At 36.9% G+C, this 18,936-nt stretch overlaps 2 protein-coding genes across 9 annotated transcripts; one reads left to right on the forward strand and one right to left on the reverse strand.

Moving 5' to 3' along the window:
* Positions 1-224: 224 nt before the first annotated feature.
* Positions 225-16,203, reverse strand: LOC126921734 (receptor-type guanylate cyclase gcy-14). 7 transcript variants are annotated; one of them, XM_050733546.1, is made up of 14 exons: positions 15,468-16,203; positions 14,367-14,581; positions 7,310-7,407; positions 6,413-6,565; positions 2,975-3,100; positions 2,349-2,588; positions 1,982-2,110; positions 1,777-1,906; positions 1,271-1,393; positions 1,115-1,204; positions 919-1,042; positions 615-833; positions 434-525; positions 225-372 (listed from the first exon to the last, which is right to left on the reverse strand). In XM_050733546.1, the coding sequence occupies exons 2-14, from the start codon at positions 14,517-14,519 to the stop codon at positions 232-234; spliced, it is 1,818 nt and encodes a 605-aa protein (XP_050589503.1). In that variant the 5' UTR covers positions 14,520-14,581; positions 15,468-16,203; the 3' UTR covers positions 225-231. The 7 variants fall into 7 exon arrangements, with proteins under 7 accessions (XP_050589503.1, XP_050589501.1, XP_050589499.1 ...); XM_050733544.1 differs by having other exon boundaries at positions 14,367-14,986; XM_050733542.1 differs by lacking the exon at positions 14,367-14,581 and adding an exon at positions 10,680-10,947 and having other exon boundaries at positions 15,468-16,143.
* Positions 16,204-16,698: 495 nt separating this feature from the next.
* On the forward strand, positions 16,699-18,856 carry LOC126921762 (ester hydrolase C11orf54 homolog). Of its 2 annotated transcripts, none has more exons than XM_050733618.1 (7): positions 16,699-17,157; positions 17,233-17,338; positions 17,419-17,517; positions 17,588-17,766; positions 17,852-18,011; positions 18,196-18,356; positions 18,508-18,856. In XM_050733618.1, exons 2-7 carry the CDS (start codon positions 17,260-17,262, stop codon positions 18,679-18,681), a joined length of 852 nt encoding a protein of 283 aa, XP_050589575.1. In that variant the 5' UTR covers positions 16,699-17,157; positions 17,233-17,259; the 3' UTR covers positions 18,682-18,856. The 2 variants fall into 2 exon arrangements, with proteins under 2 accessions (XP_050589575.1, XP_050589574.1); XM_050733617.1 differs by having other exon boundaries at positions 16,718-17,157; positions 17,852-18,113; positions 18,190-18,356.
* Positions 18,857-18,936: the final 80 nt, after the last annotated feature.

The following is an 18,936-nucleotide window of genomic DNA, read 5'->3' on the forward strand; positions in this document are numbered from 1 at the left end:
TGTCGTTGATTGAGTTCCTTCGTATGTCACGGAGTCCTGAGACTCGATACTGGACTGCGATTGAGGTGGTGGCTTCACGGGAGTAATATGAAGATTCGGATGAGACAGTCGGTTCTTACGACCTTGAGTGGGCTTCTTTAAGTGGTCGATAAGGTTGGGTTGCGAAAGACGGATGTAAGGAGTAGGTGGTCGGTTCAGGTACCAGAGGTCCCGTCGGGAATACGGTTCGCATCAAAGGGTACCCTCTTCGCGTAAACGGCGTATGAAAACTGGTCGCACATCTTCGAAGAACGAAGGCAGATCTAATTCCGCTGCCCGTGCAATTCCGCCGTCTTTGCATTCCAGCCAGTACGTATCCATTAATCCCTTCCCCTACGAAATTAATTTCATTCAAGAGCGTTGTCCGATTATAAATTTTACATAAAATATCTACCTTGACATCTACCAAACCACGATGTGCGATTTTGAAACCTCCTACCGCATCCAAAGCTTTTTTCATTTCTAGGCTAATATGTATTCGTAGCGCTTCATATAAAACAAATGAAAATTAAAATTAAGTTGTAGAAAAATATGTGTTTAGTACCAAAAAGAAAATAAGGAACTTGATGAGATACCTTCTCCAGTTGATTCCATACGACTGGCTGTATTCACAGTATCCCCGAAGAGACAATAACGGGGCATTTTGCTTCCCACGATTCCAGCAACTACGGGTCCTGTATGAGCACCGCTTCGTATTTGAAGACGTTCACCGGGCCGCTTTGGTACTTGAAATACCGATGAAGCTGCTAGAAGATCGAGGGCCATTGTCGCTATTTCAGTTACGTGTTTGTCCCCTTTAAAATTTCGTGTCATAAATTTTTTTATTATATTATAATAAGTAAAATTTAAATAACAAAATTGTGTAGGAAAGGATTTCACCATTTCTAACAGGCAAGCCAGAGGCGACCATATATGAATCGCCAATAGTTTCAACTTTGTACACGTCGTAACATTCGATACGCGCATCGAATAACTTGTAGATCGAATTTAGAAAAGTGACAACCTGGGAAAGCGTAATAATTTAAAGTACAGATAAATCGAGGATAATTTTATACATGGTAGGAAAGAATTTTACCTCTAAGGGAGTATTCTCCGCAGCAATTTCTGTGAACCCAACAATATCGCTGAAGTATACGGTTACTGCTTCGTAATATTCCGCTGGAACCTGCGGAACAAAGGAAACGTTTGTATATCAACAACGTAATATTTTTCAAACGCAATTGTTAATTACCTGTTGAGTTTGCTTCAATTGCTGTGCGACGCTAGGAGGCAACATTTGAAAAAGCAACGTGTCACTCTTCCCTTTTTCCTGCTTCAGTTCCCGAGCCTTTTGCGCTAAATTGGCTGCGTACATCTAAAATATTCCAACGAAACATCTAATTACCAACGCATACGGAATCGGTTTATTACCCATTAGAATCGTTAATGGCGGTGAGGATTAAAAAAAATGAGATCAAGCGGTGATGAAAGTCTTTAATTTCATTATCTTGCTATATTGCGAAGTAAAAGAATTATACTGTTGTATCGGTATTCGATTGAAAGGAACAGAAGTACACATCACTTAATTGGAATTGTCGATGCTGCAGCCAATAAAATACTTCTTTCGCTTGGAAGATTGAATATTTCCAAACGTTACAAGCAGATAAATAAATTGAAGTTTAAACCTAATTACATTACAATTATGAAAGGAATCAATTATATAAATATTATATCAAGCAAATATGTGTATTTACTTACTTGTATCGTTGCAACCGCATTACGTACTAGCATTATAATAATAGGAGAAACGACCAACACTAGCGCGAGTATAGCTATCCCAGCAACTTCTTTGTTACTCGCATCTTGTAAAGTTGAATTCACATAATCCCTATTCAATTACAATTACACTATTCAAGTTATCATATAAAAACTATATTTTTCCATCACTCTTATAAAGATTTACCGGATCATGTGACGTAATTCTCGTTGAAGTTTACGCAGCTCATCCACATAAGTAGCCATTGAATCGAAATAAGCGATAGCGTCATCAACACTCGGTTTCCTCTTCTGGTTCTGGAGGATTTCATCTCGTCTGTAATGTATGTTTTCCAAACAAACCTTTCTCCCTTATTTCATGCATTTTATACGCCGACGCTCCAACTTTTCACTCATTCATTCTATTATAGAAGTTACGCTTATATTTTGAAAGTCTTTTCTAGCTGTTCGACAAGTCGAAAGTTTGCCTAGACTTAAAAAGCCTCTTCCCCTCTCTCTCTCTTTTTTTTTTTTTTGCTCTTTTAAATAGTTTTCTTAATATGGTCGTTGCATACCTAGATTTAATTTTTCCATAGTCTGACATGGAGTTGGTGAGTTCTGCGTAAAAATGTTTAAGAGAAGGCACGTATGTGAGAGATCCAGAGAGGAGATCACGTCCAAGAATATCGTGGCGAACGTAGCTGACGTAATTGTCCCCCACAAGGGTTCCACGTCCAAAGTAATTGATTCCGTACACGGAAGAAATACCCAAGCTCTCAATACTCTTCAGCAAATTTTTAAAAGCAATTAGATACCTGAAATGCCGAGATATATCCAATTGCACGAATCCAAATATTTTTTACGTAATTCTTGAATTGTCAACATATATACATATATAAAAAGGAAAAAAGACAAATTTTACTATGTTACAAACTTTAAAATTGATTTTTATTTTCGAAAAGCTTCGAGAAACTCGATGCACTTTATAACTCTCTATCCCACTTTTATAAACTTTCTTTCTGTTAACTGAAAAATTGATTTACTTAACTGAATCCTGAAGTTATCTACCCTCCCCTTATACTTTCTGTCTCATGTTGCTAAAGAAATGTAATAATATTGATATTTTACGAGAAATGTGTATGTAACGTATACGTGCTTGGTGTGTTTTACGATAATGTCAACGATAAAATTTTCTCTTTACCTCCAAACTCCACTATTATCCGTCTCTTTGATCTGATTAGTCAAATGGTCTAACATCGCCGCGTTCACGCTCGTATACCACGCCATCACTTCGGTAATGCTGCTCTCTTCTGAACTTATCTTCTGCCTGAGAAATGAACAAAACTTTGTACTCGGACTCGGCTAACTCACACTATCCATAGGCTAGAAATTGAATGATGGTGTATCCATTGTTTCTTATAGATGCTTTAGGGATGAAACCTAAGAAATAGGGGTTGTATCGATTTTCCGAATTCTTTTATTGCTGGACCATAGAATTCCCTACTTTTCTCTCAATTCGTTACGCGTAGTAGAATGTACGACTATCACGAGTAACGAATGGGAACGGAACTCTAAACAGAGATTCTTATTAAGGAGAGATACGTGGCAGAGAAAAGTTGAATCGAGTCAACAGATAGTGGAAGTATTCGTTGTATCGAAGTGGGCTTTTAGTCAGAGACATGATAGTCATAGAACGGCAAAGAGAAAGCAGAGGAGAAGTGGAAAGAGGGAGGTGGGCAGAGGGGTCTAAAAATATTGTCTACTGCTCCAAATGGGCGGTCACGCGCTCATGTGTGACAACCTCATCCATTGCTCATAAAGGTAGTTCGACAGAGAAGGCCGAGGAGCGAAAGAGGAAAAATGACGTACGATTTCTTTGAGCGAATTTATTACAGCTCCGTACTTGTGTGTTATTCTCATTTGACATTTTTAATGAGACGCGAACATCCACTATTCGGGATACAAATCTTAAACTTCCTCAAACATTAGTATTCTAAATCGAGTGAGTATTTAGACTGCCTGTTATAGGTATGGTGACGCAAATCAAGATTTTGAGAATTTAGATTTAGCCATCTGTTTCAACTCCTAAAAGTATCATTATCCTTTAGGTAATGTGAGGTACTAAATAAAGTACAATTTGTTTGAGTTTTCCAATAAATGAAACAAGTAAGGGTTCTAATATGTATGATTAGCAAGAATTTTTCAATTGACACACTTTCCTTAATTAATGCCCAACAGCATTTAGCAATCACTGCAAATTACGCGGCTAATTGTTGTTTCAGAAGTTGTCGATAGTTCAATTACATATTACAGCCTCCGTTGCACGGATGCAGTACGAAACAAATGTCATTAGATCGTTAATTGGTCGAGATGAGACTAGCCATGACGATAGAAGCTAGTTAGTACATTGAAAATAATCACTTAAATAGCTATCCTAATTAATTCGGTTGACAACTGATGGATCGACAGGCCAAAGATTAATAGAACATCGAGAATCGAACTGTGTTATTTCGTCTTCGATGAAATCGAGTTAACACGGATCCTTTTCCTCCTCGTCATCTTTGTCAGCCACATAATATCTTCGCTGGCAAAAGAAAAGGATTGTTAGCGGCTTGTTACCGGTGCTCCCGCTGACAGAAATGCGTTCTATTATCTGACATATGTTCGTGTAATAGCCAACGCGAAAACCACAAACCCTCGAGTCGATCAATGGAGAATTTCCTATACAAGAATGCCTAGAATCCGATTTCTAGACGCCTAGAAACCGTTTTGATACTGCAAGAAATCAAAATCCTTCATATTCTTCGATTAGCTTGTTCCTTAATCGAAACTTTCTTTTAGGTTCTAGAGAATTTTTTATACAAAATGTCGGAAAGTGCATTTTTTTAAAATATTCGATAAGAATTTGTAACAGAAATTGTTTGTGCAATGAAGCTAGATGGAAAATGAAATAAATAAGGGTTGATATAATATATGTCGGTTATTAACGAGCTTCGAAAATTGTTACATGAGAACAATGTACATCTGCGGTCACGTAGAATGGGAAATTTCCACTACATTAACACGTCGTCCTACATAATTTATACGGGAAATATGACGCCCTTAATTAGTATCGTTCGTGGGATAGATTAGTAATGTGTTATTACTAAGGTTCTAAATCTAATCCTTTCCTTAATCTCTTCTCGATATTTTGTAAGAAGATATCGTAGATCAATCTTTATTCAAATTTCACGAGTTTTCATGCCTTTGTATAACAAATCAATTTTGGGAACTACGGATGGAGATTATTCATAACGGATACTTTGACTCTTGGGCTTTTATCGATTTATCGGGTACCCAGTAACGGAGCCTCCCGTCGTTTTCAGTTCGACAGAATGAAAAACATGTCTTCTGTAAATATTCTTGTATTCGCATATTAATGCCATTTCATCGTGTTTCCGTTGGGATGCAATGAGATGTAATCTTATTTTTGTATCTTGGCAACCTTAACATAGATATCGATGACACGATATTTCGAAGAAAACGAAAGTTAATAAATTTTCGATAATGGAATGCTTATTTGCTTTTTTCGTCGAGATGTAGCGATCGCTCGTCTTAGACTCGGTCTTGGAAAAACTGGATCCTGGTTACGTATTTTTATAATCGATCGATATACCAAGACAAATGCGACACGACGGTGCTATTATAAAAGCATACACCGTTTTACCATACGTTCCACACCATGCGGATTATCTTTGCCGCACCTTTTGGCTCTCCCCTTCTAATTAGATGATCGAGTAATATCTACTATTGTAATATCACATGCTATATTTGTAGGTGTAGAATAATTTTAATACCCTAATATTCTATGCGACACGAACAGGAGAAATATGATCGATTGGTGAAATTTCGTATCGCTTGATGTATCAGCATTTTTTTTTCCTTTATGTATATACACGCGATATTAAGGTTAAAATATCGTCATTTTTATCACATCACGTTTGATGTATCATGTCTAAATTATTAATAATATTAAAATTTCTTCAATTCTATTTTTGCTAATGAGTACTAATTATTATTCCATATATCGTAGATTATAATAGAAATGAAAATTTACGAGCGTTAAAAGCAAAATACTGGATTGATCGGATATCGAAAAAGGAAGTTCTTATATTATCGAACTGCAAGGAAAGGTAAGCGGAAGAGGAAAATTGTCCACTTCGAGGTTGAATGGAAATTCAACAAGTGTCGGAACGGAGACCGGAGGGAATAGAGGATTGCGCCGTAACTTTCCATATAATCATATGTTGCTAAGACAAGGGCTAACATCAGAAATGCACGAGTATACTCCCATTAAATCCTTTTTATCTTGCTATCAGCTTTAAAATAATCTTCCCCTTTGACACATCGCCAATGACTAAATCAGATCCTCCGCTTTAAATTTCCAACAGCTTAATTTAGCAGTGGTTGCCAAAAGAGATGTTGAAGCCAAGGATGAAGAAAATCGTTATTGTTTAATCGATTACGTCAAGGAAGTTATGGTAATTCAGGTAAAAGCCATTAGACACATAACGGATCTTCTGACGTCATTAGTGATGCACGCGGATTCTGTCTGGAGTAAAGAGGGCCGGTGTCGAGTATTTGCTAATCGATTCCTTACCTGAAATCCTCGAGGCGTGCTTGGAAGGCCTCTTTGCTGACCACGTCATAGGTTTGCGTCTTGCTCTCATCCCTCGGTACCGAGACCAGGGGCCACGTAGTCATGTTATGAAGAGCCTGATCGGTTATGGCGAACCTCTGCGTCAAGTTCGACCTTCAACAGACGCAAGAGACCATGGCGTATTAGTACTGCGTCGATAAATTGGCGGAGAGGCTGTGGTTATTTATTTGTTTTAGTTCGCGTTGCCATTCACAAAGCCGAGACGTTCCTGAAGGATTATTGAATTATTTTTACCAGGGAAATTTCGTTAATATTTTACAGAGTTTCCCTCAGTTCTATCAAAGAATCGAAGCGGAAGGGTCAGGTCAATATGTCACGTTTCACCGATCATGCGACTCTAATCGCTGAAACCTTGAATTTACGAATACCAATAAGTACGAATCGAAAGCAAATTAAGATTTAGAAAATCGTTTAGATTAATCTCATGTGATTTCTGTACTCGTTATAATTCCCCTGGCGTGAATCTTTATTTCGATTGGAAACTATTTAGGTCGAAGACTGTTTTCGCATTCTGTGGAGCGACTGTTTTCTCGAAATGCTAAGAAAAGTGTACCGCGTCTGTGGTGCCTTGATTAGAGGATATCCTGCTTGCTCATCTGTTTTCATTGGCCTGTACGTTAAAGGGTTCCTCCTCTTTGGACAAATAGCTTTTGTCACTAAGTCACGTATACCGAAAGATCAAGCGATCTTAAAGGCTTCTGGCGAACAGTAAAACGATTGTACAGCATCGTGTACGACTCTAATGCATTTCGTATGATACTTTGCGACACAAATTCAAATCGTATATCTTTGATATTGATTCAAGAGAAAGCTTAACAACAGGTTGCATGATAATACCTTAGAGTGCTGCCATTAGTGTAAATAAAGAATGCAACCTCAGATCTTTCGAGCTGCATCCGCGTGACAACCTTCCCTAAGTCTGTGGCGATTGTTACCTGTAAAAAGTGAAGAACCATAATCAATCAACGTTTGACAAGAAAAGAATAAAAAATAAACAAATTATTAGAGGAAGTTGCAAACACGTGACAATATCGAGGACCAAATATCCTCTTAAAAATGATTACATAGTGTATTACTGTACCTATATCGTTGAAAAATGCATGAAGACCAAAGCCTTGTCAGTCATTAGTCAGTGTTGCCGTCGAGCTCGTGAAACTTCCGGAAGGAGATGAAACTAATCGTAAGGGAAGGACAAAGTGGACAGAATAGGGCGAGTGAATACCTCTTAGGTACACATTGTCTGGTCACTCGAACTTCTAAGTACCTAAATGGCCTTCTGTTATACTTGCGACGCTTCTACGTTTCATACAGCATTTCAACAATTATAGATCGGCTGTCGTGATAAAGCGTCGCAAAAAATAATGGTGAAATACCGCCTCTTTTTCGCATTTCAGGATACGAAGAAGTGACATTATAAAACGAATGGACGTTGGAATTTCTCGATTAATGCATAATAATGAATAGTCGATGAGTCTCTAAAATTAATTTAATCTTTATCGTTTTCAGTGCCGTCTAACAATTTTCAATAATATACAGAGTGTTGTTGACACATTCGTTCATCGAGAATGGGGGAAATTCGAACGAAATAATGTCAGGTTTGCACGTCTGGTATACTAACGTTTTATAGCCAGTACGTCAGGATTAATCGCGACAACAGACGTTCTCCGACTGTATTGACTGAATACTGAATCTCCATCGCGATAATCTCTATCGTGGATTAAAAGTTGCGAAATTATTAAAAATTCCGAAAGCTTCTCTCTACTATAATACGCACTTCTAAAAGTGAAATTGAGATCGTTATACAAAAAAATGATCTCTCCGTAAACAAATTTAATCATTCCGTGGTATCATAAACAATTTAATTTTTATCAATAAAGTATAAGAAAAGGGCGATGACTTTAAAAGGCAAATGAAATTCGTTCTCTTCGGTTCTCCTATAGATTTTAATTATGGAGGGCGTGGCAGAGCAGCAACGCGAACGGGTATAAAACTCTCGACACGCTTAGCAGGACGACAGCAAACACCGGGAACGATGAAGATAGGGACGAGGACAAGCAAGGAGGAGAATGCGTCCATTCTTTTCTGCCTTTCCTCATGCCACGCCACCGTGCTCGTCAAACAAGTAACTCGAGATCGAACGGTGCACTCGAGACTACACCCCGTTTCGATAAATTTCGATCGGATCTATCACTCTCTTTCTTCGTCAATTCTTCCAGTACTACGCTACAATAATGACCATCCAAGAACCAGGCGAGGCTACTTCATTCTAGTATGGAAATTTTTTCAACGACAGCTAAGGGTGGAATTGACATGTTCACTGCGTACGGCGTGGATCTTAATCGGCATGTATCTAGATTATATATAGTATCGACTGGCACGTGAAATAAAAATCACGAAACTATGAAAAAATATTTTATGGCGATCTACATCAAACACATATTTAAAGTTTCACGATACAAAGACGGGTATTGTATGAAAATTATTTGTTAGCATATAATATTGTAGAAAATGAAAATCGTACCTTTACTTAACCATTATCGATTACTTATGTAGTGATCGGCTTCTCTGTTGACAAGATTTTTGATTTCATGGAAGACAAAATTCGAAACTCGAAAAAGGGGAGGGAAGTACAAATAATTTTTCGGGTCTGTTTCGAAAAGATTGCACGTGATATGTTTTTACAGTTGTGACGAAATAAAAGAGTAAAAGAGTTGTTGACTCCTCCATTAACTGGAATTCCATTTTCGTGGATCGATCGTTTACTGGTAACAATACGGTTCTGTATGAAGAAACATTGTGAAGAACTCGATGCACCATGAAACAATACCTATGTACCTTTGTTGATGACCAATGTATTGTGTTATGATAGAATGGGTTATTGCTAGTTATTTACATCACAATAGAAAATATCATTGTTGATGGTATGTAATCGATAGATCGATATTGACGTCTAACGAATCGGAACGAAAAAGTATCTTTTCCTGAAGAACACTGTCACCGATTGTACCATAAAAAAACTTATTAACGCATTTTAATTCCCCCTGAGAAGGCGATCATGCCTCTGGATATGCTCTCTCGCCGATCAGTATATTGAGAGAGAAACACGAGCTTCGACGCGCAATATTCGTTACTGTGCACCGTTTTAATTTACCAACAACATGCCAATCGAAAGCATCGCTTTAAAAACAGATTGATTAGAAACTCAAGTATCGATTACGAGCATTGGTAATCAACCAATGTAACGCATAGCGTGATTATTGAACTCGCTATTGAACAAATATTAACGTCAAAAATTGAATATTGCCACGTTTCATGTTCGTAGAACTGGCAACGAGTCTCGTTAAAATTTAGCGTTTCCGGCATTAAGGAAAACGAATATATATTAAAGAAGATACTGAGCTGGAAAATGAAGAATCGGGGTCAACCATAAAAGGGTTTATACCGATTTCATAATCGTCCTCTGCAATAAGGGGACTCTTATCCGTTTAGGAGGAGCGCAACACGGCATGGTGGATAGAATACCAGGGAATAGCGATAAAAATTTCCTAAATTACATCATATTTTTCGTGTAAACAGAACAGTTGTATATCCGATATTTTTCAGTGTAGATAACCCCACACCGAAAAATATTTCCGACCATTTTTGATAAACGCATGAAATCCTTGGAATCACGATAAATAACAGTTGACAGTCATCCCCAGTCGTGCAACATGCAGTACCACGCAATTTATGTGTCCAATTTAACAAGTGTGTGTAATCGATTTTTGAGAAGTTACTCCGCTATAAAGGTATTAAAAATCATAGTAAATTATAGGCAAAGGGTTTGCAAACAGATACGTTATCATGACTTATATGCCTTTTTTGTTGGAACAATTGAAGAAATGGATGTAGAATGCATCTACCACGCTTGAAAGAATGAGTACGTAGGTGTGGTGCATATTTATTCACTCCTTTGTTACTGTTGGATAGCTCGTTGATCGATTATTACCCATTAATCGTACGTAATACTACGCCACTATGTGTATTCCGAGAAAAAATAAGTGTTGAGAAATGCTACTTTCCGATCCATAAATTTACGTGATCTTAAATCTCGGATGAATTTAGAAAAACTTAAGGTGAATTGAAAAAACAATTACGAAAGTTTAGAAAACTAATCCACGGTGCGAATAAAATATTTGGTTTAAGAAACATCTAGCCCCTAGATTACCTGCGTTTCAATGTCAGAGACCTCCTGCCGATAGATCAGAATGTCATTGAGGGTGTTAGCTGTCTGAACGATCAAGGCTAGGATCGGTATGAATGGTAGCGCCAGCATTTGTAGCAGTTGAATTCGTCGTCCACGGCGATGAGCCGGATTCGTGGCACGTGCCCAGCAGGACTTCTTTCGGTTCGTCTTCGTCGTCGAGACATCGTCCGACGAGAGACTCCTCACCGAGCTTACTTCCGCCACGCACGAGCCATTACGCGGTGACATGCTGAAATAATTTCACCGTTTCCCTGAATTCCTAGCCGAAAGCGAGTCATTTACTTTGATCGTGGTCACAACAATACAGTAACTACGACAGACAGCACAGTGCGTTTCATTAGAACAATACTAATGAAAAATATCAATTAAAAATACCGTGATGCCTTCCCATGTCACGCACGATATTCGATTTTTCGTCTAAAGGAGCATCGTTGATGGTATAACGCCTTGGTTAATGGCAGGTGCAGAACATGCATATACGCATTGAAACGTTTTTGAACACGAAACGATGGTTGTGTAAGTGAGCGTGCGTGTACGCGCTGCAAGCGGGGCAAGTATTGTAATTAAACTATGCAAGCTATTTTACACTTAACTACATTAAAAGAAGACTATTTACGCTCAACTACACGACACACAAGAGCTAACCTGTGAGAGTAGATTACGAGTAGTTCTACACCAGCGTGCGCGTGCAACGTTATACACTACTCTTGCGCTCGTGTATAATTCGATACGAGGCCACGAATTTAATGGCTGACAAAATGTCACTATGTCCGCTGAGCTTTTGACTGTCGAGCTATCACATATCGATGTTTTATCCTGTACGAATTTATATGAATTTTTTTTTCCAAATTATTTCCTTGCCTATGCATAAAAATATACATGTCGTTCGTGTCGTGTCCTTTTAACGCTCGATTACGATATATGCATCTTTTGATGACTTTTCAATGCCACAAGCTACCTTTGTTTCCTCCTAATTCGCTAGGGAAACTAAATAATCGAGCAAACGAATAATGAACGGGGATGGCCTCGAGAAGAAAGGAAGCCTTTGACATCGGCGTGCACGAGCGACTCCTTTGATACACGTGTTTTTCCTCTGTACATCATGAAAGAAAATCAAGCATCTAAGGAAAAGATCGAACGAACGGTTGAATAGTAGACTGATTGTCACAAGTATACCGTCAGACACAAATTAGTAAGTCTACTCCCACCTTTTTGATCTCCAACCAAATGCTTGCAATCGCGGCGATCTGTTTTTATCTTCTTCGCTGCGAAACTCAGGCGACGAACGATAGTTCAGTATGAAAACACGGGATGCGCATTAAAGCTTCTCTTCCCCTCCGGTTTGCTTTTCCAGTTCGATGCATCTTTCGATTCAATTAATTCGCAGGATCGGGAAACAACGTATAACCATCGAAGAACGCGCGATAGAACAGCAACAGAGAAACATTGCTTACAGCTGACTTCCGTAAACCGCAGCCTGAACAAAATGATCGTCGCTGACGCGCATTGCCTGTTGTTCTCTGAATACAAGGTAATAGTCTCACAACAGCCAAGCAAGTTTAAGACCATAAGACCCTTTTCTTTCTCTAAACTTTGCACACAATGAAACTAACTGCCGTGAAATCAAATCTTTAAGGGTGGAAGGCTTCCACAATACTGTTATTACACTCTCCGCTGTTTCTTTAATTTCCGGAAATAACGATAAGGATGATTCGAGTCAAATGGACCATGGAAAAGGTCACAGCCTTGTCTCTTTCGTAAAAATTTCTTCTAACAGAAAACTCGTCGGTGTAAAAATTTATAGACGAGCTATTATCCAGCATCTTAAGCAATACTTCATAATACATATTCCTGCAAATGACTGCAAGTGAATTGAGTATTAATTCGAACAAATACGAAAGTATCACGCGAAGCACTTATTGACACAGGACAGCAACGAGGCTCAAGAGACCAGGAGGAAGACAAATTCACCTGTACATGTATTAGATATATGTTTAATGGAGAACAAAAACTTCGATGCCAGGAATAGGTACTGTGCCTCAAAGAAAATATGTCAAACTGTACGTTGAACAGAGAAAAACGATCGCATAAAGCGAGGGAAGAATGTGGGAAGCAATCTTGTGAACTGCTCTCGTCGTAGATTGTTTCTACTATAAATTTTGCATAGTAACCTGTAACATAGTTTGGAATCTTTCATGAATTCGGACGAATTCCAATATAAAGACTCCCATGCATTGTGCAAAGCAGAATCGAAGTGGAGGAAACTCGATCCACGCATGAATTATTATTATCAGACACGATGGTCGATCAACGTCCTCATCGAGGAAGAAACTGGAAGAATAAAAGGGATCCGTAACAAAGAAAGCTCATAGCCTCCTACAGGTTTCCTTCGAGAATGTAGACATGTTGCAGATACGTGTAACGAGGCTTTCCCTTCCAACCCCTAGTTGTTGTTGTCGCTTGGACGATCGGAATAACGCCATGCTAGTCGAGAGAGCAAGCTGCAATTAATGAACCGCAGGGAGGCATGGTGCAAGCCTGTCCCATACTTGTCGTAGGAGGCAACCCACCATTAGATTATGCACCGTTACTGTAGTGGTATATTGCCATGTTACTACACACGATGCAAAGGGAATCCACGTCGACTCGAAGAACCACATCACGGTATCTACTTGGAACCGCACCTTTATAATTGCGTATGTCGTGTTATGCTATAAGCGAAACCTCGTGAAACGATTTACGCTCTACTAAAACTTCAAAACATATGAATGACTCTAAATGGATCCATGATTTACGTGAAATTTGTCGAGTGACGGAGATTAAAAGGCCAGAATTGATGTACAACTTGGAATAAGGATTTGCTAGGTTTTATGGGAACCTGTAAAAAAAAGTAGGATTATCGGTAAATGGCTGGGATGAAATATCGTTATTCGATATACCGGTTATGAAGTAACTAACTTATCGAAAATCGTATAATCGCAAAACCACGTAATCGGTTACTTCTGAGGCTTTCCACGTACTGGTTTATGAGGTCTATCGCTAAACCGCATAATCACCACGAAACCATAAATCCATCAACAAAGAAGGTAGACGAGTATGATTCTTCCATCGCTGAAAGGAAGTTTAAAGAGTAGATGAATGCATTGAGCTAGGCGACGCAGCTTTATTCCGTGTAAAGAGAGAATTCCCCTCTGCGGAAGGGGAGAGCCGAAATTAACAAGTGGAATTTTCTTAAAGTGCGTATGCTTGGATATTAAGTACGTGGAGTACTAAACTTTTAGATAGGTGAAAAGTAAATTCGTTTAACAAGCATGGACGACGACGCGTATAAAAATAAAACGAAGGAAATTACGGGAGTGAAAAGTTTGGACAAGAAATCGTCAAGGGGAAGCCTGCTGTTCTAGATTTAGCCAGAGAATATTTGCTTATTCCTCGGCTGCATAAGCTTGGTAACTGTTGAAAAGTCACGAATCGACCGACGACCCCTGAAACCATGATCAAAAGCTCGAAGCAGGAAGCATCAGCACGGCAGCGATTTCTGAAAAGCTAGAGGAGGTGAAAGCACGATAGTGGAAGATATCCACGGATGCATCGATGCAACCAAAGTATCGTGTAGCTACTCAATCGCATGCAAACCGATATACTCACTCGTTTTGTATGGTGAGCATGACTGCAGGGGCCACGGTGTCCACCCTCACCTCGCGCGATCTCTCGCGATTCGATGGATCCGACTTCGGGCCTGAATGACTTAGGTACAACCAGGCGTATTATCTCATAGAGGAGGCTGCTCTCTCTGTCCATTCAGTCTCGATATAAAGGTACGCGGGGAAGGGGCTACTATCAAACCATCTCAATGGCAACGACTACAAATAATCTACGAGCTGCAATCTTACGTACATACGTTGCGCTCCGCTATCTTGTATGCACGACTAAATGCTATCGTTTTTTTTCATTTCGGATTCACAAGATTCTCCTCCATTTCTATCAATTCGATCGATCGTCGTCACATTACGCATTTCCACGGAATCCCGTGCCATTAATGGGGAAAATCATTGTTATCCTTTCTCCTTCCTCTCCTTCTTTTTTTCTTCTTTTCCTTTTCTTTTTTAATGAAAGAATTCTGATACTAAGGAAAACTCGGCAGACTTGCGGGAAAAATATATCAAGTAACTTTTTGCCTGTGATTTATGTCATATCGGAAGAAGTAAATAGAATTCGATATAATCAACTCAAATTTGATTTTGTTCTCGGAAGAAATTCAAATTCATCTGAAATTTGACTCGTAAGCGGAGTAACTAACAAGTGATCTTAGAATCTAGGAATACAAAATAATCGCCGTTTTCTGGCGGTTTTAGATTACAATTAAAAAAATATGCGAGAATTTTGCGAAACTCGAGAATTGTGAGAAAGAACAGATAGAAGGAAATAGGAACAATTATTTCACAGACATTAGCGAGGTACAGTTTGATCCGCAACATGCAAAATTTTAGAATCTGTCTAGAATATAACAACACTTAGGTTAATTTCATGCTACAGTGATAAAGGAAAAGGAGAATGTGAACGGGGTAAATGATTACATTAATATCGAAAGATGATACATACGAAAAAAATTAAATAGACATTTGATTTTGAAAAGATCGCATGCCGGTTCCTATTCGTGAATAGATCCGTGGCAAAGAAACAAGAGTGTCCATCAGTACGAGCAACCACGAACAACCGGTTTACGTCAATAGAGAAAATTGCTCTTACGCGTGTTTAAACGAGGACCACGAGAGACACGTGGTTGAAGTCACGAGGACGTTCCTCTCTCGTGGTTAAAACTATCCTCGTCTCCTTCGCTCTTTCTTTCTGTATTTTGTTCGTTATTCGGTTACACCGATTATATCCAACAATTCTTTCTCTCCTTTGATCACAATCGATAATTTTTAGAACTATTCTGTTAATTCTCTAATCTTCCTTTTAAGAATTTAATAATATTTAAAGATCTTTTGATCGAAATATTTTGGTGCTTTTCTTTTTCTCTCACCCTCTCTTTTCTTTTCGATTGTTCTCTTACTTCGATCTTAATTCAAGGATTTTGAATATAAATATTCTCTATGATTTTTTCTTCTGTTCCTGATTTTTAAATATTTGGTGATTGTATTAAATTATAAGTAAACACGATGAAAAGTATTCGACGTGATTTGAGATTGAAAAGCCGATGTAAAAGCCGAAAGAACAAACAGGTGCTTCCGCATGGAATGCGCGACCGCATACTGACGATGTGATCCAGGAACGTTAGCTGATACACGATAGACTCCTTCGACGTCCAATGCGCATCCACGACAACCCTACCGAACACCAACGTGTTCCAACCCTCTTTTCCGACTTTTACATCGGATCCCTTCGACATAAGGCTAACACAAGTTAAATTATAAATTCTCTTGCAAATTCAATTTATCTGTAATGTAGTAGAAAATAAAAAAATATAGCACTCCTCTTTCCCAAACTTCCAATTCTATTAATATAACTATTAAAAATCGACTTACTTAGCATATGTATCGGAACATCCTGCATAGAAATATTTTAAGAAGTTTGTAACACATTTCTCCATTTGTATACATAAAAGTGTATAAACAGCAGGATTGATTTGAAATATAATATTGTAATTATCGATACGAGAACTCATAAACAAATATCAATATCATTTAATGAATTTTTATTTAGATTTTGTTGTTTGACACACGCGAATATTTCAATACTCCAATAAAACTGCATTGTGTTGCCATCTCTGAAGGAAACTATAAGTAATTTATAACACGAAAGTTTTTGACGTCAATCGACAATTTTGCTATCTTATCTGTTTTGTACTTGACATTTTCTCTTTGTAAACTTCATTTATCTTTCTTGCTCGCACTTATTTTCGTCTTCAATAAAAATACAAGACTGTATGGAATTTCCCTATATTTATTATCTTCAATATAATTTAGTTATATAATTTTCTAAAAAATTTGACAAATATTCCATAGATCTGCTTATGCCTTATTACTATATTATTTGTTTTAAATTGTTTAATTCTTTAATATCCGAATTTGGTGAAACTTATAAAAGCTTTCTAATCTTATAAAAACTTCAAAAATTATTTTTTTGATTCGGCAATGGCAATGTCAAGTAAATCTATCGCCAATATTTTTACATATTAAGAAATACACGTTATATTGAACATAACTATAAATTGTTCTATATATCTCTATAACGGAGATTCCGTATAGGAATTATTATAATTGAAGATATATATGTATATGTAAGGAACTGATTTATTACACTCTTATGAAATAAAAGGTCGTGCTCAAGCACAAGATTAGATAAATCAAGTTTCGCTTGACGAACTACATTCAAGATCTTATATATGTATTACGTTTCTTTCATTTACTCTCTCTAATTGAGTTCTTATTTACAGGTAATTTCAACTATATTTTTACTTATATTTGAATTATTACAAATCTATACTAATATCGCAAAAACAAACTTTTAGGTAATTTTGTATATCAATATATCGATTATGGCTACTTTAAATCCCAATGAACTTACCATAGTAAAAAGAGACCTACATGTTCCTTCTCTTGATGAAATAAAAGATGGTAATTCTTAACTGAAATGTAATCTCTATTTATAAAAAGATTTTGTAATTTAATATAAATACACATATTTTTTTTAATAGTCTTAAAAGAAGGATTGATTAAAAATTTCGCGGATGTAGAAGTAGAAGTTGTTGATTGCCCAGATTTAACAAAAGAACCTTTCACACTTGCTGCACCAGGTAACTAATGTTTTAAATATTAAATATCGTTTGTATTATTTTAAATTAATATATGAAATTGAATATTTAGGATTAGGTGGCAACCCAACATTACTAGAAATTGGTGGACCAGCATTTCTTCTTCCTACTGTACAAAAAAATAAATTATATGACATCCAACAACTTTTGAATCACTTACAATACAAAGAAGATTCTTTTGTTGTTGGAGCAGGAGCTGGTCCATGGCCATATCTAAATTCCAATTGTGAGGTATAACAATTACAGTAAACTCTTAGTTATAAATTTACATATTCAATTTAATTATTTCCTAGATAAATAATTTACTTTCTTTTAGCTTATAATGAATTTAACTGTTTCACCATCCAGTGTAAAAAATGGAACTCGTATTTCATCTGTCAATACAACAAATGGAAATTGTGTGCTTCAAACATTACCTAATACTGAAACAAGACTTGCTTTATTAGCTAATTTGTTTGTTATTGGAGGAAAACCAGGTAAAGTTTTAAAAGTCCATGCTAAAAGACGTACTGGAAATAATGATTTTATTGCATCTATGCAAAAAGCAATTGCTCTGCATTATCCAAATAATCTTGTTGGTAAGAAATTCTATTATTAATAAATATACTTGTGATAGATGCAGTTAAATTTTGTATTAAATTTTTACAATTATAGGATTAGGTGGAACATTTTTAATGAAAGATGGAAAAGTTAAACAGCATGTTATGGCAGACTTCTCAAAAACTCCATTAAAGACGGAAGCACAACTTAATAACTGGTTACACTTCTATAATATGTCAACACCCCTAATAGCTGTTGGTACATTTGTCAGTTCTGAAAGTGTAAGTAAAGTTATATAAAAGTAGATGTTTTATAGTTACAGGATAAAGTATCTAAACTGCATTTTAATATTGATAATAAATGATCTAAAATCTTATTTAGCCTATTATGTGTATTGTTTCACATTATATCACGTATGAATTGTAATTTTAGGATTTAGATCTTCGTGTTCAGCATTTCCACAGCTTTTCCCATCACGGAGAGGGTGGACATTATCATATTGATACAACACCGGAAACTATTGAATACTTGGGATATTTCAACTTGGGTACTACACTTTACCGTGTAGATAAACCACTAACTGGTATTCAATTTGGAAAGGATTAATTGCTGTTATATAATTGTATATACATTTTGTCTAAAAAGTGATGCATAAATGTTTATGGTATAATAATCTTACAAACATATTTCTTTTCTAACTATATAATTCAAATTATTTGAAAGGAAAAATATATTTTTTAAATTATTTTACTATCATAATAAAAATGATCACTGAAATAAATCTATAAGGTGTATGAATGTATCTACAGGCTCCTTCAATATCATAACATACTCAATATACAATTCATTTAACAAAAAATA

This window comes from Bombus affinis, chromosome 11 (assembly GCF_024516045.1).
Source record: "Bombus affinis isolate iyBomAffi1 chromosome 11, iyBomAffi1.2, whole genome shotgun sequence".
NCBI classification, from domain to species: Eukaryota; Metazoa; Arthropoda; class Insecta; order Hymenoptera; family Apidae; genus Bombus; species Bombus affinis.

Bases quoted from the DNA above. Each gene is read 5' to 3' on its own strand.
- LOC126921734 (XM_050733541.1), bottom strand. From the start codon at position 14,386: ATGCTCACCATACAAAACGA. The intron at 6,566-7,309 runs GTATTATCATGC...CGTCTGTTGAAG, and splicing joins ACTAATGGCAGCACTCTAAG to GTCGAACTTGACGCAGAGGT. The intron at 3,101-6,412 runs GTAAGGAATCGA...TTCATTTCTCAG, and splicing joins GCACGCCTCGAGGATTTCAG to GCAGAAGATAAGTTCAGAAG.
- LOC126921762 (XM_050733617.1), top strand. From the start codon at position 17,260: ATGGCTACTTTAAATCCCAATGAACTTACCATAGTAAAAAGAGACCTA. The intron at 17,518-17,587 runs GTAACTAATGTT...TTGAATATTTAG, and splicing joins TTTCACACTTGCTGCACCAG to GATTAGGTGGCAACCCAACA. The intron at 18,357-18,507 runs GTAAGTAAAGTT...TTGTAATTTTAG, and splicing joins CATTTGTCAGTTCTGAAAGT to GATTTAGATCTTCGTGTTCA.